Source organism: Ruditapes philippinarum, unplaced genomic scaffold (assembly GCF_026571515.1).
Source record: "Ruditapes philippinarum isolate M1 unplaced genomic scaffold, ASM2657151v2 ctg4159_1_1_1_1, whole genome shotgun sequence".
NCBI classification, from domain to species: domain Eukaryota; kingdom Metazoa; phylum Mollusca; class Bivalvia; order Venerida; family Veneridae; genus Ruditapes; species Ruditapes philippinarum.
Genome location: NW_026862940.1, coordinates 1 through 26,358, shown reverse-complemented (window position 1 = coordinate 26,358; position 26,358 = coordinate 1). Strand labels below are relative to the sequence as shown.

The following is a 26,358-nucleotide window of genomic DNA, read 5'->3' as shown; positions in this document are numbered from 1 at the left end:
AATATAATTTTTACCCCTTGATACATAAAAATCAACCAACATTTTCAGAGTGATTATTTGATCAATTGTACTTTACTTCTTTCTAAAACCAGCTTCCTCTTCACACAGAATATCATTTGACTCTCGATACTTGTTCAAACGGTTAATTAATACATTAGTAGAGAGTTTACCAAAACTACTTAATATAGAAATCGAGTTATACACCCTCACCACAGGTCCTTTGTGGCTTTTAATGGTCATTCAGTAACGGATGCCAGTCTAAATTTTAACTTCCGGTAAAATGGCTTCTTGCAATAGTTTCTGAAATGCCGTTAATACTTATGTGCGGTTTTCCGTCCAGCGGAAAGTCAAAAAGAGCAAACGAACTTGAAAAGTACTTTTCTAATGAGTGTCAAAAGAAAGTGACTGTTATTAGTGATCACACGATAGGTGTCAATCGAAATGAAACTTACGACGGTGAGTGTGTAATTTTAAAAAAGTGGGTGGGGTGAGGTAAACAAAAGTGAAGCTTTGTAGATTGGCATCATTTTAATTGACTTACTTTACCTTTGTGACAAAATCGTTGACTCACCATGACTTTTCATTGATAAATGTATCAGACGGGTAACACAATGTAAAACAGTGTGGAAAAACTGCAGATTGGTCTAATAAATCTGTTGTTCATGAACTGTTGGTTTGAGTTAATTAAATTATTAATTGTCATTAAAAATGCAATCTTTGACCTTTTCCAGATTCCAAGAAAGAAAAGATTGTGAGAGGAAATTTGAAATCATCTGTACAAAGGTATAAAACATTCATATATTGTTAAGAAGTTATGAATTGCTTGAAAGTTGGATTCAGTTACTATAAAAGTGGAGTCAATTATCAAATGAGTAATTAAGGGTTTGAGCCTCATACATGCATTTTTGACTGTTAATTTATCAAATCTAAATTGGTACTGGTTTGTTTATCATTTGAAATTTTAAAATTAAAGCAAACTTATTTTTCAATTTTGATTTTTCATTTCATGATTGCAAATGCATATATTCTATGAAAAATTATTTTACAGGTGTTTGGATAAAGACAGCATCACAATTTTAGACTCTTTGAATTATATAAAAGGTTGGTATAGAAACTTTAAAAAGTTTGAAGTGCCAAAATTCTGTTGATGGCTTTGGCTATTCTTCAATTGTTCAGTTAATCATTAGGTCAATATTTGCGGGTGAAAGTTGATAACAATATTGCACAAGCTCAAATACATGTAGGTACAGCGGGTACTTCCAATTTATTTTATCTTTGTAACTGGTTTCATAATTTTTAATATTTTTTATAATTATGACATAATATTTTTAGCATATATCAATATATGAGTTTATTTAGTTTAATTTATGAGTTAATTTACCTATTATTGATAATATTATGATATAATATTTATTTTTTTATAAATTTTCTCTTTTAATTTCAGGTTTTCGATATGAGTTATATTGTGTTACAAAGGAGTCACAAACCACACAATGTTTGGTAAGTATACAGTTTGAATCAGGGTGTCCATTTGACCCTTGAAATGACTCTTTGATCCTTCAAATTTCCAAAAGGCCTGATTTGACCCTCAGGATTATAACTTGAGGGTCAAATTTTGTTAAAATCATGGGGATTTGGCCTTGTAGTCAGTAAAACTTAGTCAAAATGACCCTCAGGATTTCATGGCTAGTGAACACCCTTATGAATACTAGGGGTGTCATGTTAATCCATTAAACCGGGTACAGTCAGTTTTTAGCCGAAAACGGGTTAGAAATTTCAATAACCGATAACCGAGATTAGTTTTTGACCAAGAGGAGGAAAAGTATTAAATTGATTCTAAATATTACTGTAGTGTTTTATAACAAGATAAAACAATTTCTTTGTATTTTAGTTTTACTCAACAATGTAATTTTTTCTGATATGCTGGAATACGGTGCAACGATAATGGAAAATAGTTACTACATGTACAGTTAGGACTCATTACAATGACACTGTTGGTTCCCAAAGGATATGTCAGTATATCGAATTTGCCAGTATATGGAATTTCATCATTCATCATTAAATGATATGCTTATTCACGGGTATCTAAACATTATGTATTTAGATCTATAATAAACATCTATAATGGAAAAAAAAATTGTGTTTGTGTGTTCACTTTATTATACACATTACATATCATACACAAAATACAACAACTTTATTAAATAATAACTAAAACAGTTGAAGATTGATATGAAAATGATAAAACTTTATAAAATAAAAAGCACATACAATGATGGGACTTAAAGAGGAGTTAAACCTTTAAAAATTGATTGCACACTGTTTGTTGTCTTTGTCAATTAACGAAAAAAGTCTTTGATACTTTTCTGATATAATTATTGGAAATGTATAATTTTGAGTTCAACAAAATAACAACAAAATGTTGTATTCTGTCATAAAGAAACAAAGTCAATGTTGAAAATCTAAGGATTTTATTTGTACAGTTGTTTAAAAGTTTAACATGGTTATTAGGTCGCCGTTCAAACGGATAGCATATTTATACCCCCGCACAACAAAGTTGTAAGGGGGGTATCCTGGAATCAGCTTGTCCGGCCGTCCGTCGGTTTTTTCTTGTCCGCCCAATAACTTAAGATTCCTTTGACCCTTAGTCTTCATGGCATGGAGGTTAGTCATGATTAGTAGATGACCCCTATTGATTTTGAGGTCAAAGGTCAAGGTCACAGGGCCCTTGACTAAAAAAGCTTGTCCGCCCAATAACTTAAGATTCCTTTGACCTACAGTTTTCATATTTGGCATGGAGGTTAGTCATGATTAGTAGATGACCCCTATTGATTTTGAGGTCACCAGGTCAAAGGTCAAAGGTCACAGGGGCCTTGACTTCAAAAAAGCTTGTCCGCCCAATAACTTAAAGATTCCTTTGACCCACAGTCTTCATATTTGGCATGGAGGTAAGTCGTGATTAGTAGATGACCCCTATTGATTTTGAGGTCACCAGGTCAAAGGTCAAGGTCACAGGGGCCTTGACTTCAAAAAGCTTGTCCGCCCAATAACTTAAGATTCCTTTGACCCATAGTCTTCATATTTGGCATTGAGGTTAGTCATGATTAGTAGATGACCCCTATTGATTTTTAGGTCACCAGGTCAAAGGTCAAGGTCACAGGGGCCTTGACTTAAAAAAGCTTGTCCGCCAAATAACTTAAGATTCCTTTGACCCATAGTCTTCATATTTGGCATTGAGGTTAGTCATGATTAGTAGATGACCCCTATTGACTTTGAGGTCACCAGGTCAAAGGTCAAGGTCACAGGGGCCTTGACTTCAAAAAGCTTGTCCGACCAATAACTTAAGATTCCTTTGACCCACAGTCTTCATATTTGGCATGGAGGCTAGTCATGATTAGTAGATGACCCCTATTGACTTTGAGGTCACCAGGTCAAAGGTCAAGGTCACAGGGGCCTTGACTTCAAAAAGCTTGTCCGCCCAATAAATTAAGATTCCTATGACCCACAGTCTTCATATTTGGAATGGAGGTTAGTCATGATTAGTAGATGACCCCTTTTGATTTTGAGGTCACTGGATCAAAGGTCAAGGTCATAGGGACTTTGACTTCAAAAAGTTTGTCCACCCATTAACTTAAGATTCCTTTGACCCACAGTCTTTATATTTGGCATGGATGTTGATCATGACTATAAGGTGACCCCTATTGATTTTGAGGTCACTGGGTCAAAGGTCAAGGTCACAGGTACCTTGACAAAAAGAGAAGCTTTTCTTCTCAATTGCTAAAGAATGTTCTGTCCGCAATGTATTGATTTTGACATTTTCACATTTGAAGCATGAAGAATACATAACTTAGCAATGCACTGGCTTAGTAACCTCAGATTTGGCAGGGAGGTTGTCCTTGAGCTATAAATGGCCACTGTTGATTCTGACAAAGTGGTATGCGGGGGTATTCACGCCATGATAGTGGCAGTTCTAGTTTCTTATAGGTCAAGGTCACTTTAAACTTATATGCACACCAAGGTTGGCAGTAAGAAACAGTCTGATTGTTTTTGTTGTTGTTTTATTTTAACCTGGCTTTAAAACATTCCTTAAGTGGTCAATGGTTGTCAGTACTGGTTGAAATATTTTATAGAAATTTGATCCGAATAGACTGATTATCAGAAATTTTGGTGATACCAAAGAACTTTTAATCTCTTTAAACAAGGACAGTTGTCACTGTGTCTCAGTCTCAAAAGATTATTTTTGGGGATAAAATTTTGATGTTCAAAGTGAAGTATATCTTTATGTTTACAATAAGGATCAATCATTCCAGATATGTGAATAAAGCAAGGTCTGTGCAACTCTACTGATCACTTCACTGGTATGATGTACAATACTGTAACACCACATGGAAATAATTATACTTTACATAGACTCTATAACACAGAGTGAGTGTTACAATTTAAGTGGTAGTAATACGACTGCTTGGTGTGAAAGGGTTGTAACTTCTTATTTTTGTCATTAGAGTTACCTTTTGCACCAAACCCTCGAAATTTATTACACTAGTACTTGAGTCTGTATATTACATGTATGTCAAAAGTCCCACTATGTTAAGTTTTACGTTATACTCTGAAGCACACGGTAGTATTCACATTTATAATTGATAGATACTGTACACTGTAACACAGAGCAATATGTTTCTGTTTTTTTGTTGTTTTTTTTTCACAGATATACTGTAACACAGAGCAATATGTATTTTCTTTTTTCACAGATACATTGTAACACAGAGCAATGTTTTTTTTTCACAGATACATTGTAACACAGAGCAATGTTTTTTTTTCACAGATACATTGTAACACAGAGCAATATGTATTTTCTTTTTTTTCACAGATACATTGTAACACAGATTCAGTTACAGCTTCACAATGGAATCTCCAAAGAGACCCATCTGAACAGTATTCTCAGGAAATGTAAGTAACAGTATATAAAAAAAGGTATTATAGTTAAAATATGTCGGTCAAAGTAAGGCAATTTCATGCTGAAATGCCCTTTAACCTTGCAAGAATTTAGAAGTAAGAAAAGCCTTCATTATCCCTGTTATGTTTCAGTTATAAAAAAATAAAAACAAAAGAAGATAAGAGTTGCTGGATTTATGTTTTCTTTTGTCATTTTACAATGGTGGTGTTGGTGTTAATAGTTTTCACTCCGGATCACGGCAGTAAGCCACATTGAATTTACCAGAGCTCAGTTCAGCCAACGCATCGTTCCTGGGCAGGCTGTCAGGCAGTTTACCAGTATTAGTTGCCTTCACTTTCGTAAGGGACTGAAACTTCTGTACATACCAGAGCAGAGGTACAGTAGAATGACGGTAGAAAAGATTTCATGATCAATCACAACGAAAGTGACCTGCACTGTCTGGGAAACAAACCAAATTTTACCCAAATGTTAACATTAACTTATACATAGATCCCTAACCTGTCTAATAATAATTAATGGGTTACAGTAAAAATTTCACCACAACATATTTGGTAACAAAATAATACGTGCCAATGTTTGTTGGTAAATTTATTGTTATTCAAATGAAAGGTCAGAGTAGGGATCTATCAATTAAGTCTAACCAGGCTTAATTTTATTGGCTGCCTAACTGCATAAATTTTCATATAATAATTAATACTAAAAACTGATAATGAACATGTCCAAAAATGGACGTTGTACAAGTCCATATTAGAAATTCATTAGTTTATACAAATTTATTTTTTTAGTTCCATTGTGTTGGAAGCTATAAGCATATTGAAACACTCTTAAATCTGTTCCTGGAACCAACCAGTACTGATCAATGAATTTAAAGATTCATGCTCAAGGAAACAACGGCTTGCCACGGATGGGGTTTGAACCCATGCGGCTAGCAATCCTTAGATTATTAGTCTGACACGTTAACCACTCGGCCACGCTGCCAAAATTCATAGATGAAGAGGATAAGTGTATGTAAATATCCTAGCATCCTTTGTAATTCACATGCTAAGCAAATTTTGACAGCACATTTAATTGCTTATTTTGATAGGTGCAGATTTTCGATTACCTTGTTATGTCAATTCATTATCTTATTAAATTTCTGTCGACAGTTTTGATGGGCTAGTGATGAGATTTGAGGAACCGAATGGCTCTAACAGATGGGACTCTCCACTGTTTATTGTACAGAAAGACGATACATTACCATTAGAGGCAATATCAGATACGTTACTGAAACGTAAACCCCCGCCACAAAATGCTTCAACATTACCCGTAAGTCAATATAAAACAATTTATTCTCATATACATGTATGATTATTGTTAAAGTGGATTGGTGATTTATTTTGATCATTTTTTTTATGAATAATGATATTTCCTTCTTGTATTATCGGCTTTATAAATGCAATGTATGTGCAACTTTGGATTGCATATCTTGTACTTGTTAGGAACATTCCTATATAATTCTCGCATGGTTTGTTATGTATGATACTAAATGCATTAGAACTATCAAGCTATCAACATAAATTTATCATTTATTGTATTACAGACCTTCCATTATAGACCTATTCACTTTAAGTAAGTTAGTACCAACATGTAGTTATGATAGAAAAGTTTCATAAACCTGCACAGTTTATCAAAACATGTTACACTTTCTTCAACTTCTTAATTTACTATGATAAATATTAAAAAAAATGACAATAACATGGCAAACAGACGTTTACAATAAAGGATGCTGTATTTGACACTTGAAAATTAACAGTATAAAATGAATGTCTAATGTTGAAAATTAATACAATGAACTACATACATACGTACAATGTATACTAATTTTTTTATGATCAAATGTAATATCCAAAAGATTAAATTTCAGCATTTAATGCTTAGGTTAAAATCAGGTCTACTAAAATGAACAAGTTTTTGTTTTCAGATTAGTTATGTAATGTCATTTTTAAAAACTCTTTTTTTACAGCAACCCCTGTCATCGACTAACTTCCTGTATGAGTTAGACAGAGTTACCACAGAAATAGTACAAGTGATAATAGCTGCATTAAAAACATTTGTACCTGGAGACAAAATCAATATACCTAGTTCTACAGATAAAGTATCCTTTATATACAATGTTCTACATTTGCCGTTTATCTTTGGCATTCTGAAGAATAAATGGGTTATCCTAGACCTACTGGTCATTTGTGTTGACATAACTGCTCATGGTATTCATTGGAAACATCACACATAACCTTACATTGGTCATTGACACTGAAGAATAAATGAGCCGCGTCAAGACAAAACCAATATAATGGGTTTGCGACCATCATGGATCCAGACTAGCCTCCGCATCCGCGCAGTCTGATAAGGATCCATGCTGTTCGCTATCAGTTTCTTTACTTGTTATTGGGTCTGTAAGCGAACAGCATAGATCCTGATCAGACTGCACACTGTGGCACAAATCTTAACAGTGGTCATGGAAAATTGATAATGGGTCAAAACCCATGATTTTTCTATGAATTGTTCCTTCAATGTCATGGTCGTGTTCAGCAGGGCTGGCAAAAATTTGATTTTGACCCGTATGTCCCTTTTATCTGAATCATTTTTGGAAGAAAAATTGTTAACTTGTCTAAATTCAGAAAAAAAATCACTTGTCAGTACAGGTTTTAAGACAACTTGGCAGTATGGACAAAAGATGTTGCTGCCCGACTCCTGGTCCATGTTATGTTATGGTGTGTCAAGAATAGTGGAGCATATGGTCCGTCTCAACGATTCTAGTTGGACAAAAAAATAAATATAAATAGGTTTTTTTTTTTTTAGTGAATATCATGCAATATTAGATTACATGTATGGATGACAGCTAATATTCTTTAAGTTTGTTACATAAATTTCATGGATCCATGTATTTTAATAAATATTTTTTTTTTATGTCTTTTCTTTTTGTTGAGGGAATCTTATTTTTAGCTCAACCTTTTCAAAGAAAAAAAAACTGCTATTGCTACATAACCATTGTTTTTGTTGTCATGACAACTTTAAAGCTGCAGATAAGCCAATACATTTGAAGAAAATTAAATTTGAGAAAAATGTACTTAGATTTTAAGAAAAAGTAAAAAGATTCCACATTCAAGTAATAATAAACATTTTATGTGTGATTTTTTTTCAGTAATTATCACCATAAAATTATTTCTACTGCGTTACTTACGCAGTAAGGGCTATTTTTGCATATTTTTGGTAAGTTACACAGATTGTAAGAAGAGATTAATTTGTGTAAAATTCATATCTTTGTTCACTTTACAATATTTCACTTTTAAATACATTTTCAAAATTTTCATGAAAATTTGCATGAATCTGGGAGGCAATGCTGCTTTAAAGTGGTCATGTACTTTAAATTATGATCCTTAACCAAAACCTCAGTTAAATCTCTGCCGACCGTTTACACTGGCTGAACTTCAGCGTAGCAGACGACAGTTTATTACATATACTAAAATGCATCCTGTAGACGATATCTCGAAAATAGGAAATATGTTTGTGCAATATTTAAACAATACTTTAAAGTGACAGTGTCTGGTGACATATTTTATTTTGTTTTTATATAAAATGAATAAAAATTGAAGCAATTAATATTATGTTTGATTTGACTGTTCAATCTTTGTTTCTATTTTTAGCCCGACTATAAAAAGAATAGGGAGAGCTATTTTTCTCACCCTGGCTTTGGTGTCGGGGTAACATTTTGGTTAAGTTTAATTGTGCAAGTAGGTATCTCTAAAACTGCTGAAAGGAATGGGTTGAAACTTCACACATTTATTCTTTGTGATAATCTTACATAAAGGGTACAGGTTCCATAACTCTGAATTACCCTTTTTACAGAGTTACATCCCTTTCCTTACTGTCAAGCACTGAGAAGTTGAGCACATTGTCTTACCGGCAGTTCTTATTTCATACCTCATTTACCACACTAAAAGGATTTACAGTAGATGCTAAAAACCAATGAAAAGACACAATCTAGCCTTTCCCTGTGAAACAAATTTCTTTCATACCAGCATTTCGGATTTGTTTTTTTTTGTTTGTTTAGAAATTGAAATAAAAATGTGTAAACTGTCGGCAGCAGAGATATATCTTTATACACTTTTAACGCAGAACTCATGGCTGAGTAAAAAAAACAACAAAAGTCTGCACAATATTCACATATTTATTGCAAAAAAAATAAACTTTAGAATATATAACACAGATTATTGTATACTAACAAAAGTGAGAAACAGTAATGATTATTACAGAAGAGTATGATTTTCATAATACATTGTAAATGCAATATAATAGCACAAAACGTAAAAGTAATTTGTACAGTGAAAAGATGGGGGATGTCCTCGCTAAAGGGATACTTTAGTGTCTACCATATTGTTCTTCCATTTATCTTTATGTTTTATAACAGAGAATTTGTAGTCATCTAAGAGGTGGGAGTTTTACAGTAACTTTAGAAGTTAGCAGCAGATTTAATGTTTAACATATTGTTTCAATAGCAACTTTGACTTTTTTACCACAGAAGGTAAAAGAAAAAATTCCCAAAAGTTTCAATCTTAACACATATGTGTTGAAAGATGCACATATGTGTTCTTCTATCAAAAACAAGAAACTTACTCATACATTTGGAACATTTAATTTTACATTGTTATATATACTTCCATATGACCCAAAATATTTCAAGAAAATCTTGAGAGAAAATTGTACCAAGGTTTTAAGAATTTCAAAGGAATAAAAAATATTCCCAATTCAAGTAATGTCTTTCAATTTATGTGCAATTAATAACTGAATTTTCATTATTTGTCACTATATTTCTACTGTGTGACTAAGTTTACTTAGTGACACAAGAGTAATTTTTCATATTTTGATCTTTTTAGTAATTTGAGTGCTTTGCAATGTGTAAATTACTTTATTTGTTCCCCTTTACAATATTTTACTTTAAAATAAATTTTCAGAATTTTTGTGAAAGTTAGAATGAATCTGGAGGCATGCAGCTTTAATGTTTTAATGACATTTTAAATACAGGTCGAACGTGTATGACAATAGTCAGAACTGTCAGCTACACAGCCAGTACATATTTTGAAAATATCCCAAAATATGATAAAAGAGTTATTGTATAAAGATGGACAAGTCCATTTAAGGATTATAAAGTCGCATATTAAGACACTTGCTTAAACAAGATGACCTCATATAAGTTAACAAATTACTGCCATTTATGTTACGGACATGGTTGTCTGAAGCTAGTCTTAATCACAGGAGCTTGAAATTCTATCAACAATCGCTCAAAAGTCCGATTTAAAAAAAAAATCCATACCTATACATAAAAATTTTATATATAGGTATGGATTTTTTTTTAAATCAAGCTTTTGAGCGATTATTGATAGAATTTCAAGCTCCTGTGTCTTAATGGATAAAATTACATAAAAAATTTTAAGTATGAAAGTTTTTTGGTCCTTTTTTTTTCAAAAAAAGTATACAAATAATCCCCAATACAAAAATTCATACTAACATAGTATACAGGAATTATACAAAACTAGGCCTTCTTAATGCTAGCCGTAATAAGGCTGGACTAACCCACAAACCTGGCAGAACATCTACATGACAAGGTTTTATTGCTGGCTGCCTTGTAAGTGATTAACAACAGATCATAATAAAGATACTCCGGAACTTGGCAAGCATGGGTTACAAACTTTTACATGTTCAAATTAGTAAATAATAATTAAATTGATAACAAGTGCAATGCAATGGTCATTCTTGCACCATGACGCCATAAAAGTTATAATTTGTTCGTACCCACGGAATAAGATTGGAAGAACCCACATTAGCCCTGATGACATATATTTAAAGTTTGACATTCAAGTCCATTACAAAACAATACAGACTATTTCAGGTGAGAAAAAGAATAATATCACAGTAAGTATAGACTATTTATAGTAACAGAATCATAGAAAGAAAATGTCTTCAAGAATTTTGCTCTCCTCTAACGATTCCTCCTCTTCACTCAGAAGCTTGTTTCCAAGACTGGTTTTCTGCTGAACTTGACTGGTTCTAGAATTGGCTTGATTTTTTCTTTGAGCTGGACTTGTGTACTGTCTGTACGGACTAGACTGGGCTCCTGAAGGGTATGATAAGAATAATCATATTATTGAATTAAACATATTAATTCTAGCTAAATTATGATCAAAAAGTCATTGTTACTTTATGAATAAATAAATATACAAAAACGAAGATGACACGTATATTCCTAATATTTACATAACAGTATAACAAGAGGGATCAGTGATCACATATCGCCTAATGATAGCCAATCAGCAGTTGCATTGAGAGGTAATTGGCAAAAATCATTAAACCATAAAATGCTGATGATAAGCACAACTTTACTTAGTACTGATCATTCCTGTAAAGATTGGTTGAAACTGCACCAGTAGTTTTTGAAGTGTTGTCCGGACAAGTTTTGTGACAGATGGACACAATCCATGTTATCTGATCATGGCCTGCAATGTTTTTGAAATTTTCCCTAAATATGATAAAATGTTTTGTCCAGATTGAATGATGGGCAAGTCCATTTATTATATTTAGAGTGGCAAAAGTTAAAGTAAAAGAACAAGGTTTACCTTTGCCATGAGTGATATATTTATTGGGTGTAAAGAGTTTATTTGGTCTGTTCTCAAGGTCGTCATAGCTAGAAGTTAAAGGTGGCTCCTCGTCCATAGAGTTTACAATCTCCAGTACATTCAATGTCTTCTCACTGAAAATATATATATACAGGGGTCTTTACAAATGCTACCCTTTCTTAGAGCCTTGTTTCATATACATGTAACTCTGCATATTTTGCTATATTTCTTTATCTTATGAATTGGTTAGCTTTTAAGTGACAGCAATGCTGTTAAGGTCACATGGTGATTTTCAGGCTTTTAATGTTCAAGGAAATCAACTTCAAGTACAACAATGAACTGAAGAGAACCACTTATCTTCCTATACAGATTAGATTTAGCTTCAACCTCATACTATAAAATGAATGAAGTGGAAAATGTTATTCTCATAAAATTTTAGTTATCACGCTATATTACATTCACATATATAGACAAAGTACTAGTATTATTAATAAAATCAGCATTAATCATTATTCCCAAAACTTAGCATCATTTAATCAACTTGCAAAATCACAAAACATTAAACCATGACTTCCCTACAAAAATCATTGTTTAGGTAGTGTAAGTTTGTCATTGGTCTGCTTGACACAGATTACCCTTTATAAGACTTGAACTGGAAGTGATCATTTTAGAGCCAGGCCAATTGGCATATATGTACAGTTTTATCAGACTGTTTGTAGCTCAATTTTTGTATTTTCACATCAAAATCCCTTAAACTATGCAGAATTAATCAATATAAGGATTTCTTTTGTTTGGTTTTACAATGTACCAACACAATTTAGGTCATATGGCACCGTAACAGGAAAAATGATTTTGGTTAACCTCTGGCTCTGGTGTTATAAACTAAGAGATGCATAGACTCCAGTCATTCAAACCCATTTAGTCACCTTTTATGATCATGCAGGGATAAACGGTGGTTTCAAGTGCGAGTTATTTAATTATTCCCCTGATCAATGGTAGTACTACAACTTACCCGGGTTTTCTGACAGTGACCTCAGGCTCCATTTCCCGCCACTGTTTACCTAATGGACTTGACCTCTGCCGATTACATCCCAGTGGCAGATTACCTTGTAAATGATTACTGGCATCTTTTAACGGAGTCCTTGAAATGATTCAAATAAAAAATCTTTTATAAATTTCATAATTCAAATTAAGTGGATGTCTATTTAAAGAGTTGGTCAACAAAATCTAAACAGTATTTTGTACTTTTGACACTTTGCCCCCTGTCGACAAGACGACCAGCACAGATTATGATCATACAGCACTTATGTGCTGTATGATCATAATCTGCACTAGCTGATATTAATTATTATTAATATACCTCATGTAAACTTTTTACTATATAGTCTAACATAACATCACAATGTGTTGTCTCAATGTATCATCCTGAAAATGAATATCACCCGGTCAATATTTTTTGGCAATATTTCTCAGGGGCGAGTAATCTAATCTTAAGAAAACATAATTTTCTAGTTCTCTCCCCTGGCCGCAATCAATGATGAATGGCTCTCTGAGAAATAATGCAGAGCTCCAAGCACAGGTATTACTTCAGTTCTCAGGTTTCTAATATGCACTATTACACTGAGAGACATGCATTACTTTTATAAGAACCTATTTAAACTGCCTACAAAACAATTCTGTAAAGGAGATACGAAATGTATTTTTAGCAAAAAAGTTGAAAAAGGAGGAGGGGAATACGGTACCTGTATGATATACTTGTAGCCACGTCAACCAGTCGAGGGACGTCTGAATCTGCTGTGTCGACTGATCTTGCTGGTGACGTTCCTGTGTTAACCTTGTTGCTACGTGGAGGTGTTGCTATAGGAGATGTTCCCATTGATACCCTACTCTTCACCTGAACTTCATCATCTAAAATGGCAAAATGAAATGTATATAAATAAGATCAAAACATAATTCATGTATAAGATTTAAAACATTTATCTACCATAAGGCTTAAATCTTTAATGTTTTGTATTTAATAAAATTGAATTTGACAATAAGATAAAAAATGTACTTGTCTTGGCTCCAATCATTAAAAAAAAATTGTGAAGTTTTTAGTATCGCAAACCAACCAAATGCCATAATTTTATGCAGAACTGAAACTATGTTACAAAAATCCTGATTTTACAAATAGCTCAATTTCAAACAGGATTTTTTTTTACAAATGGCTGAATTATTATGATTATTTTTACAAATGGCTGAATTACAATGATTTTTTTTACAAATCGCTGAATTACAATGAATTTTTTTTTAAACGGCTGAATTTCAAAAATGCTCAAGATTACAGATATTACAAAGTAAGCTTCGGCCTTACATAGTTACACTGATATAAATACATGTAATTATTACTAGTTGGGGCATGGATGAGTAGTTAACACATCAGACTTGTTATCTTACTTATCTAGGATCAAAGGTCGCTTGGGTTGAAAAACCCCTTCAGGGGTGTAAGCACTTATTTTCTTATGCAAGAGACTCAATGCTAATTGGTTACATGAATGGTACATTAAAGAAAGCTTATAACTTCCTACACAATCAAACTAAAACAAATTCTGCATAAAACAAATAGATCATTAAGTTCTACATATATCAATTAACAATGACAACTTGAATAGAAATACAAAAAGGAACTACATTGTATATCAAATTAAAGATATTTACATTGGAAACTCACCTATATGTATCACATACATGTAATTATGTTATTTTGGAGAAACAGTACAGGGTGACAATACTCATGTTGTTAATCAAAATATGTTTTATTTTACAAAAATTAAATTTAAATAGGATAATATTAAGGGTCTCCTGCTTTTGCCAGATAAAGGCAGGTAAACAGGTGAAAAAAAGAAATTGAATTAAAGGTCTTGGTAATAACATATAGATTATTTCCCTTGGACACAAAATTCCTAATGCATGCTAGAACATGCAAATATCCGCAAACAACACAAAACGTAACAGCATATCAATATGAATGAAAATGGCATACCAACATATCCGTACGCTAAAAAACCAACAAAAGAAAATGCAAAAATTGTTGACAATTATGTACATGCATGTAATATTTGTAATTCAAATAAAAGTTCATGTCTAAAAGAAAAATAGTTTCTCAAAAGTTATGCACATTCTGCATTCAATAGGCTTTTTTTTGGAGACATTTCAATCTTTAATTTTCTGCATTCAACAAGCTTCAGACTTTAATTTTGAAGAATTTGTGACGTCAGAATACAAGCAAATGCATACCATGATTGTTATAACTGCATTGTTCACAATAGAAAGATAGGGGTTTCATTATGACCTAGTACTGGAATAAAATGGCCTCAGCTTCTCCAATGATTTAACCCTTACACTGGTAAAACCTAAAGTGATAAACCTTTTCCTAAGTACAATGATAAACATTTTCCTAAGTACAATAATCAATCTTTTCCTAAGTATTGTGATTAACCTAGTTTAATGCTTATTCTTTTTCTAATTTCAATGGAGGGAAGCGATGGCCTAATGGTTAAGGTATCTGCCTCTCAACCCAGGAATCATGATGGGTTTGAGCCCTAATCAGGTGACAACCATGTTTCTTCATATGACACCAGTACTGGTTGGTTCCAGGAAATGGATTCGTAAGTGATTAATATAATTTGCAAGAACTTGTTTTGCTATCAAGCTTAAATAAGTATGTTTTTAATAAGGAAAAGTCAAAACAGAAGTGTCCAGTCCATTTAGAACAGGTAATGAGATTATGAAACCCCTGGCCCCGTGTTCACTAAGAAAAGATCAGGATCAGGATCAAGTGATCCTGATTTTATTTTCATTGTTTAATGTTACTAAGATTAATTATGTTTCGTTGAATTAAATTGTAAATGTTCAAAATGTAAAAAACTGCTGTACTGCATAGAAACCAAACTATTTTGGGATAAAATCAACATATAACAAAACAAATACAAAAATATTCGGATCAAAATAAGGATCAATTTTAGGATCAGGATCAATATATTTGGATCAACTGTAAAATGCCCGTATCTTGCAAAAATAACAATAAATTTATTCTAAAATGTCATAAACTTGCTATTTCAAGTCCAGTTTTATCAAATTAATATTAGATATTTAATCTATGAGGGTAAACAATGAAGAATATGAGAGTTTTTAAATTTGATCTTGATCTTGATCCTGATCCTAAAATCTTTGTGAACACGGGGCCTGTTTCTCTCTTAACTTCAGTTCTAATTTGTATAAAAGACATAGGTCTAATGGATAATATTAATCACAAGCTAGAAATAGTATTGTTTTATGCAATGAGTTATAAAAAATAAGTTACCATGACAACCTGACTTTGACATGATGCTTCTTGTCCTTCTAATAACTTAAAACAAGTTAAATATATTTAATACAGCTTTCAACATTTTTAACAAAAGAAATTATTAGCATCCCGTCAAAAGTTTTTACAATGCAGTAACTAGATGTGAAAATGAAACCTATATAAAAATATGCAGTGAAATTGTGAATTTGTGATGACATTACTGTAACTACGTGATCTAAGACAACATATTTAACAAAGATCTACTAATATAATAACCAACGGAAATAATTCGACGTCCCTACCTATATTAATTTCATTCCTTGGACTGTACATCTCTACTTCTGATGCCTGATCCCTCCCGACCAGTCCTTTCCCTGATGCCTTTCCTACGACTCTGTCGTCATCATCATCCTCATCATCCATATTTCCTCCTCTTTCACTTCCGTTATCAAATTCTAGTTTCAAGGCAGGAAATTTTCCACCTTCTTTATAGAATTTCATTCTCTGCTCTTGGAGCTCTTTCCGTTTATCGTACTCGTATTTCCGCGTTTGTAACTGAAGTTCCTGTTTTTCCAGCACTAATCTTAATCTCTCTTGCTCGTCAAGCAAAGCCTGACGCTGTTTTAACAGTTCGCGTTTCCTTCCACCAGGCGATAACTTTTTGTAATATTTACCATATTCTGGGTCACTGAATGCTTTAGTGGGTGATTTAATGTTTGGCGAATGTTTTTCGGCATCATCATCATATTCATCCTTCCCATTGAATACAACTCTATTTTTAGCACTGTCCGAACTTGCTGGTGATTGATCCCTAATGTAACCTCCTTTTGAATACTGATGACCTTTTGACCCTAATTCTTGATTTTTCAATGATGACTTTGACCTTATACTATCATTTTCATAATTCAAAGCTCTGATTTCCATAGATTTTTGAGTGCTTGAAGCTAAAGGTTCTTGCAATGGACCCGTCAGCTTCTGAGGGTAGGCAAATTTTGGTCTTCCTTCTGAAGGTGAAACACTGCGTGACCTTGAATAGTCTGATGCCCTTGACCCTCGACTTAATGACCTTTCTCTGGCAATTTCTTTGTCAATCAAAGAAGTGTAAGGTCTTTTCACAGTATCCATAGGATTTAACAACAAATCTGACACAGATTCGTCTGCTGATTCCTGATTGGTCACATGATCATCAACAACGTTTCGATTGGTAAGATGTCTGTTGACTGGTTCCCTAGACCTGGACTGCCTCCCAGCTCCTGGATAATCCTATTTTAATGTAGAAAAATATTATCAGTTGAGTTTGCTTTTTTTAGAAATATAAAAGCACATCTTTGAACAATATGATTTTTATCATTCCTAAATACATAAAAGTATAAAAAATTATATGTAAAATATTAAAATAAAGTTTTATTAATAAATTCCTAATTAAAAGTTCAGATTGTTTTGATAAATAATTATTTGGATGTACATGACATTTAATGAGATTTTCATTTAATTTAAACTCAAAAACCTATTGGTTGCTATTCACAAACTCTCATTTTCATGACATCCAATACAGCATCAAATAAATGTAAAAAGTCCCAAATACATGTAATTGGACAAATACTTATAAACAAGAAACATGGCAATGCCATGAAACCAGGTTTTCAATTATCACCATTGTAGATAAATATGTTGTATTTGAAATACAAATACAAGCAACAAACAATGTAACTATGTGCAATGTAAAACATGAATAATGTAGGAGGAATTGCCACAGAAGAAGTGTTCACAATATATTCTGTATATGAAAAAAAAACAAAGGGCCATAATTAAATAAAAAAAATTATTCAATCACAAAACCCCGACAATATGCGCCAGGGCACTGGATGACAAAGCTACTGTGAAAGTTTAAACAAAATCTGTTGAGAAATGTAGGAGTTCAGCACAGAAGAATTTTTTCACTATATATTCTGTATAAGGAAAAAAAACAAAGGGCCATAATTAGGTCAAATATTATCCAATCACAAAACCCCGATAATGTGCGCCAAGGCATTTGATAAAAAAGCTTCTGTGAAAGTTTGGTCAAAATCTGTTGAGAAATGTAGGAGAAGTTGCGCATGGTAAAAATTGTTCACTATATAATCTGTATAAGGAAAAAAAACAAAGGGCCATAATAAGGTCAAATATTATACAATCACAAAACCCTGACAATATGCCCCAAGACACTTGATGACAAAGCCTCTGTGAAAGTTTGGTCAAATTCCGTTGAGAAATGTAGGAGGAGTTGCGCACAGAAAATTGTTCACTATATATCCTATATTGGGAAAAAAAACAAAGGGCCATAATTAGGTCAAATATTATCCAATCACAAAACCCCGACAATATGCGCCAGGTCACTTGATGACAAAGCTTCTGTGAAAGTTTTGTCAAAATCCGTTGAAAAATGTAAGAGGAGTTGCACACAGAAGAAATTGTTTACGCCCCCCCCGTCCGCCCATACGCCCGCCTGCCCGCCGACATACCTCAATCTAATAACCAGTTTTTTCCTTCGGAAAACCTGGTTAAAATGTAAATCAAATGACAGGATCTTGCAATATTTACTACTATTAAATGTCACACAATTTCTCCAAAAAATGTAAAGATGCTTAGTACCTAATCATGGGTAAAATAAAACACACATAAAAACACTGTTACGAAATATTATGGTTAAGCGAGAACATATTAGTTTTCAAATCAATTAATGATATTAGCACAAACAAATCTATTTGTTATTGATTGATATTTGTTTTAGTTCAATATCTTTACAGTTTCTTGGTTCTTGGGCAGTGTAATTCATGGCCACATTCTAGTTTGGTCGGCGGAAGATGATATCAGATGCCCTTTTGTGCAAAATTGTCAGGTACAAGCCAGCACCTGAGTGGAACACCAACATTCCTTAAGCTAACTAGCTAGTTTCCTCACATGAAAGAATCCGAAATCTCTGCTTGGACTCAAGCTCAAAGTAGTGAAAGAAGGTTATTCTAAGTAATAACAGCCTTAACATCAGCCATGGACTTCCAGAGGGCTTTAACTTTACACAAAGAAGAACCATTCACCTTTCTTTTAACTGCATGTAACTTGATAATCAATACTTATTTTTTAAGAATATTGAAAACATTAATATAAGTAAGTATTACAAAATTACAAGATAAGCTAAAGAAATCTAGACCCTCTCTATATTCTAACCCACTCGCTAAAAGTTTTTTCCCCAAAATCCAAACTTTAAAGAGCACCTTTGTAGAATTTAAAACTGCAGTTGTACTAATGCAATAGTAACAATGTGTTAGTGAATTCAAAATATCAAGCCTTGTAGAATTTGAAACCGCAGTTGCATTCCTGTCAACAGTAACCAAAATGTTAGTGAATTCAAGTTAGCTGGTAACCAAACAACAAGTTAGTGGCAACAGTAAACCTGTTTATTAATTGGGGATGGGATCCGATTAAGGAGTACGGGAGTCAAGCTGCGTTCATCCATCTCTGATAGGTCATACACGGGCGGACAAACTTCAATAACCCCTGCTGGGTTACTAATTGGTACAGAATCTATTGCCGTGGTTACAGGTATGGAGGAGGTAACAGTGACTTTTGGTTTAGGTGGAATAGCTTCAGATTTTGTGGTGCCAATAGCCTGAAGAATAGGAATCTGCAACTTCATCCATTTTAAGTGAATATAAAACAATTTTAAGACCTTTTCAAGACATTATTATTTTCTACTTAACAGTTGGTATCACTATTTAAGAAATATTTCAAACCATATATCATATCATATTTCATTTCATATATCCTACTATATATCATATATCTTACCATATATCATACCATATTTCAGACCATATATCTTACTTTATATCATATATCCTAGTATATATCATATATCTTACCATATATCATAATTACATCTTACAATATTTCATACCATATATACTACCATAGTTCATACCAAATATCATACCATATACCATATATCCGAACATGTATCATATATCATACAATATATCATATATACTACCATATTTCATACCATATATCCTACCATATTTCACACCATATATCATATATCCTACTATATTTCACATCATATATCCTACTATATACCATATATCCTACCATATTTCACACCATATATTCTACTATATACCATATATCCTACCATATTTCACAGCATATATTCTACTATATATCATATATCCTACCATATTTCACATCATATATCCTTTTATATACCATATATCCTACCATATTTCACACCATATATTCTACTATATATCATATATCCTACCATATTTCACACCATATATTCTACTATATACCATATATCCTACCATATTTCACACCATATATTGTACTATATATTATACCATATTTCACATCATATATCCTTCTATATACCATATATCCTACCATATTTCACACCATATATTCTACTATATATCATATATCCTACCATATTTCACACCATATATTCTACTATATATCATATATCCTACCATATTTCACACCATACATTGTACTATATATCATACCATATTTCACATCATATATCCTTCTATATACCATATATCCTACCATATTTCACACCATATATTCTACTATATATCATATATCCTACCATATTTCACACCATATATTCTACTATATACCATATATCCTACCATATATCATATATCCTACTATATACCATATATCCTACCCTATTTCATACCATATATCATATATCCTACTATATATCATATCATGTATTATATCATACATCCTACTATATATCATATATACTGACATACTTCATACCATATATCCTACCATGTTTCATACCAAATATCCTACCATATATCATATATCCTGCTATAAATCATATCATGTATTATACCATATATCCTACCATTTCTTAGAGTAAAAACTCAAAATTCATTTCCATCTCTTAACTGCCCAGCGTTTTGGAGTTTTGTAAACCCATGACAAGTGACATTAAATTCAAATACACTGTGACCCAGTGGCCAGCAAAAACGTATTAGCACAAACCTCTTTAATATCATGGATGGAGGAGTTCAGCCTATCTTGTTTGTTTAACAACTGAGCTTGGTACTCTGTAAGCAACTTCTGGCAATTAAACAACTTTTCTTGAATGTCTGAAAAACACAAAGTACACAATCTGACTTAAGTTCATATCTACTTAAAGTAATTTCTTGCATGATGATCTGACTGCAACCATATTTGTTTTGCCTTCATTGTGATTCGAAATACCCGAGAAAAATTATTTTTAGCCATGCAATCAAACCTTCCTTTACAGATTGGCATTAGAGATAAATAAAAATATCGCTGTTCAAGTAAAACAAACATCATCATCATCAACAGTCTTGTATTCCAGATGACATTTCAAGCAGACAACAAATTTCCCAGAATACACAGGGATTAATATCTTACCTTCTCTTTCCTGTAATATTTTCTCTTGCTGTTCCACCATTACCATCAACTGTCGCTCATACTGTTCTCTTTCACCATGTAACTCTTTTACAACTTGTTCCTTCTCATCACCAACCCTACATTACAAAAGTATCATTGATTTTTTTAAACATTTCATCTATTGTCACTACAGTAGTTAAAATACCATTTTAGCACATTCCTTTATATAAATACCAATCAAAATTGTTATTCTTTACATTTTTTTTATATCACTGCTTTTACATCGTACCATGTGACTATATAGCATTACCCGTAATTAGACAAAGTAGCGTCCAATGACAAAGAAATGTTTCCTATATTAGTCGGAACAGTGTCCAATACAGTAAGATATTTCCTATGTTGGCAGAGTAGTGTCCGATGTAATAAAAATTTTCTTATTAGGCTATATTATCTGAAATAGTGTTCACCTTCAATAAAACATTTCCTTTATTAGCCAGAGTAGTGTCCAATACAATAAATTCCTAAATTTGATAACTTTATTATTGTGTAAATCGACATTATGCCCATTTAAGGATATATAGTGAGTAAATAGGTGAAAGTCAAAATAAGTTTACATTTTGCCATAATTCCTTTCAATTTTATAATTTACATTAAATAACTCATGTGGCCGATTGAAATTTCTGTAAAGATAGGAAATTTCTGTTAATATCCATCAGAATTTTCCTGTAATATTTAATTTATAGAAAGAGTGAGGCAGTATTTTTATATTTTAGGCAGATCACTCTTAAATATTTTCCAGTATAAACTGTTGGTCAATCACTGTTATAACAGTTGATATTCAATTCAGTCCAACTGGACAATGAAAAAATGAGTATGTCTTGCTGTAATGCTTTCCTGCCCAAAATTCTAACATCGGCCAAAATCGTACAATTTCCATAACATTGTTTTTCAAAATCTTGGGCATTAGATTATTTACAATCACTAAACCTTATCGCTTTGTACCGAATTCCGATATAAATGATTAAACATTATTGAATACCGGATTGTGAAATATAACATTCTTGAAATGACCGATTTATTACGATATTGGCCAATGTTAAACTTTGTTTGGCTGATAAGCATTACAGTAAGGCTACCTTAACTGTACAATTGATATTCAGTTAATCCTTACCTGGCCAGCTCCTTGATAAGGTTTGCCACTCTCTGTTTGTCCTCAGGGCGTAAATCTTTTAAGGAAGCTTTCTGTAATCTACGAATACTTTTCTCAGCAAAACTCTGCAATACATGTAATCAAATCCAATTAAATAAACTAGATGGAATTTCATACTGTTATGTGTACGGTTACAATGTGGTATTATAGTGCTGAAGAAATGGCTTAATTTGCGTTGGATTCATTTTATTTGTCAATATCCATAAATCAAATTCCTTGTAAACTCAAAGTTTACTGTGAATTGATATAATTATCCAATATTGCGAATATCTATAAATATATCTATGAACATGATGATGACGCAAATTCATACATAGTGGAATTAAGAAAATACACTCTTTGGATAAGAAATTATGTGAAAAATTGAGAACACAAATTTATCTAATGTTCTACATTTATGTGTTCTTCAAGTTAATACAGCAAGTAGTCTTATGTAACTGTGTGATCTGATCAGGTTTAATACTGTTGGTAGCCTTAATTTTGTATTTTGATATTGAAATCCATTAATATTTAAATGGTCTGTTCCTAAATAAAACCAAAGCAAACTCTTTACAAAATTTCAGCAGGTAAACTTATAAGGGTTATTGAAAGGTTCACCTCAAATGTTGTTGACATGCCACTATCATCGCCATCTGACAACTTGCTTTTCTCCCGAGACGTAAAACTGCTGCCCGTCTTCAGGTTCCCCTTTAATGGCTTCTTTACTCTACCTGTTTATATATATACATTATATCATTTAATGTTGTGTAATGCTAAAATTAAATGCTATAAGAATTATTCCATATAAGAAGAAACAGTCATCTTGATTTTCACGCAATCTATGGGTGCAAGTTCAAAATCTCTGAATTGGTTTATTATATTAGTAAAAGAGTGTTTTTAACAGTATAAAAAATCTGAATTTCAGGTAGATGCCTGAAAACTTGTACCCATGTATTTATCTGCACACTAGGGCAATGAAAGCCCTATATTGCTCATGTTCACATTAGACCCATTGCAAGAAAAAGATATCAATTTTCCAAGCAAAAGGTCAAAAGGTCACACGGGGGGATTTCCATTTTTTGGCAAAAGGGACCATGATTGATATTATTTTAGTAGAGATTTACTAGGCATTACATGACAAATATCTAAGCTCTTGGCTACATGCAGTTTTAAACGATAAGTAAAGATATTAACATGTTTTCCTTTATAAGTCTAATTTAAATAAAAGGATGAATTTAATTATTTATCAAAAGCTGTGTTAACTATTACAGGTCAAGCAAAGTTGGTCTTTATAAAAATACCTCCAATTTTTTAAACACTATATCATTCATATTGTGCTAAACTATAGTGTGTTAAGTTTTATACAATACATTATACATATCTACTTCAAGAAGTCAAAACATGTTTATTTGATATATATTTACAAGAAACTGTATAGCAATTAAAAATATTTTCTAAAATCACATTTGAGCATAGTATAGACCTTAAATAAAATTAGAATTTCAAGTTTTAAACAAATAACATCATGTAACCTGAAGGAGGTATATCACTGTGTGAGAAGTCGGGTCTGATATTCTCAATTACAGGCTGTTCAATTGGCACCTTGGCGTGAACCTCTTTTGGTTTCCTCCCTTTAACACGACCTGGTCTTTTATTACCAGGAGCAGATAACCCTGAGTGAAAAAAAGAGTAAAAAGTAAATTTTATTTTTGTATTGGGTTTTACATCGCCCCAACACAGTATATGACGTATAAAGACTTTCCAGCTTTACTGGTGGAGGAAGACATCAGGTGCCACCTTATTTTAGGCACAAATGGGCACCTGAGTAGTCTAACCAAACGACGTTCCGTAAGCTAGCTGGCAGAAACAAGTCAGTTAACCCAGTAGGGAGGGCTGTTGAATGATAATGCCAGGATTCGACCAGACTGGCTTTTCAAAATCCTAATCGGGCTGAACATTTTTTACAACTTGTGGCACAAAGATAATATAAAATATACTTTGCATTTTATTAAACCAACAATTAAGACATACGTATATTTGTATTTTAAAAATATATTATTTTTTTAAGATTACTACATTATTATTAGTAGTAGACTAGGTAACTCTTGTAATACAGATATGAATTTTTATATCAAAGAAAATTACCTGGTATATATGCATCATCTTCACTTGAAGTCATACCTGTCAAAATATATATATATATATGTAATTTGTAACATGTGGCTTTTTGTGATCTGTGTGGGGCAGAAAACAAAAACAGAAGTATTTTCTTCCATAACTTTCCTAATATTTGTTGTATTTTTTTTTTTTCATGGGATAATATGTAGATCCCCACCCCCATTCAATCTAAATTTACATACATGACAGGACTTTTCTTTTCCTTTAATAGCAGGGGCCATTATAGGGATGCGTTCCCAAAGAAAAAATCTTTAAAATGATGCAGTTTTCCCCAACAATTGAATTTACATCAATTTTTTTTCTTCCCCTTTTGCAAATATAACGTGTAAGTTTTCCCCAAAAATTAAGATGTGCATGAAATGCTTTTTCTATACAAAAACATCAAAATTTTTGAAACAGGGTGTAAGAACATTCAGAAATTCATGCAGTTTTACTTTACAAAACAAATACTCAGTTTTTTCTCATGAAACATTCTAACTATGGTTGAGCCGCCTCAACATCTTATTCCATGTATAATAATGGAAACTAGTCGAGTTGTTTGTCACAAAAACATATGTCTCCCAAAAGAAGGTATGGTACTTATCATTCAGACTGTGAAGTTTTGTTGAAATCAGGCTAGAAGTTTGGCCAGTGAAACTCTGTCAAGCTTAATGCGTAAGGACGGACAGACAATTTTAATGTGTGACTCTAAGTGTGAAAGAAAATTGCACAAGAATTTTATAGTGATACGCGTATTTGCAATTTACAGCGTTGTTAAACAAATGTGTGTTATTCTGATAAGGTTTCACAAGTCTGATCTGAATCTTTAATACCCCAACAGATGAAAGAAATTAAAAATACAATGTTTAAAGCTGCATATAGATATACAGTATGGAAACCAGACCCATCTACCTGTCTGTACTGCTAGCCTAGCCAAAAGTTCTAGCTGTGAGTCATTTACATTTGGCCTTCAAAAAACACACATATATGTTAAGCACTGACGTATATCTGTGGTTGCAATCATTACCAATTACCAAAGTATTTTCAAATTCTATTTAGCAACAAGCCTGAACGTGAATTTTAGGAGGAAAATAAGAATTCCAGGAGTGTTTTCTTGATGAAAGCAGACTTTGTCATTACATTATATGCAAGCATACATAGATAAAATGTTAATGAAGTTGTTTACAATATATCTCTATCAATATACTGTGTAAATTACCTATTTTAGACCAATACACATCGTCACTTTTTGGACGATTTGTTTTGTCCGCCATATCCGGTGTGCGTTTAACTTACAACTTGTAAAGTTTACTAATGTAAGGCTGAAACATACTAAATATTAACAGGTTCTATTTGAAAGACCCTAGCTGTTGCATGTTGCGAAAAATTTAAAACAAAACAGCGACGCCAATATGAAAAAACGCGCATTATTTAAATAATTTATTGCTAAATTCATACAGTTATCTTCATTTATATTGAGACTATACTATAGCTGCATATTGTTCTCGTATTTAAAGAATTTCGTTCAACTTTACAGTATAAATAATGCAAGGAAATAATGCAAATGGGAACAATAAAAATATCATGTTGTTAAATCTATTAAAAGCTATTACGTTAAGCACATTTCAGGTGCATCAATAAAAAAATTGCAACTGTGTTTAAGATA

At 32.4% G+C, this 26,358-nt stretch overlaps 2 protein-coding genes across 5 annotated transcripts; one reads left to right on the top strand and one right to left on the bottom strand.

Moving 5' to 3' along the window:
• The first annotated feature begins 250 nt into the window (after positions 1–250).
• On the top strand, positions 251–8,591 carry LOC132720678 (protein KTI12 homolog). Its single transcript, XM_060704860.1, has 8 exons — positions 251–456; positions 732–783; positions 1,049–1,101; positions 1,445–1,500; positions 4,868–4,947; positions 6,100–6,259; positions 6,957–7,088; positions 8,387–8,591. The coding sequence occupies exons 1-8, from the start codon at positions 306–308 to the stop codon at positions 8,528–8,530; spliced, it is 828 nt and encodes a 275-aa protein (XP_060560843.1). The 5' UTR covers positions 251–305; the 3' UTR covers positions 8,531–8,591.
• Positions 8,592–10,391: 1,800 nt separating this feature from the next.
• Positions 10,392–26,023, bottom strand: LOC132720677 (protein hinderin-like). 4 transcript variants are annotated; one of them, XM_060704856.1, is made up of 14 exons: positions 25,912–26,023; positions 24,681–24,716; positions 24,068–24,208; positions 23,154–23,266; positions 22,518–22,621; positions 21,368–21,483; positions 20,966–21,072; positions 19,359–19,574; positions 16,231–17,191; positions 15,947–15,991; positions 13,347–13,512; positions 12,617–12,745; positions 11,605–11,738; positions 10,392–11,105 (listed from the first exon to the last, which is right to left on the bottom strand). In XM_060704856.1, exons 1-14 carry the CDS (start codon positions 25,964–25,966, stop codon positions 10,933–10,935), a joined length of 2,496 nt encoding a protein of 831 aa, XP_060560839.1. In that variant the 5' UTR covers positions 25,967–26,023; the 3' UTR covers positions 10,392–10,932. The 4 variants fall into 4 exon arrangements, with proteins under 4 accessions (XP_060560839.1, XP_060560840.1, XP_060560841.1 ...); XM_060704857.1 differs by lacking the exon at positions 15,947–15,991 and adding an exon at positions 14,627–14,641; XM_060704858.1 differs by lacking the exon at positions 15,947–15,991 and having other exon boundaries at positions 10,395–11,105.
• Positions 26,024–26,358: the final 335 nt, after the last annotated feature.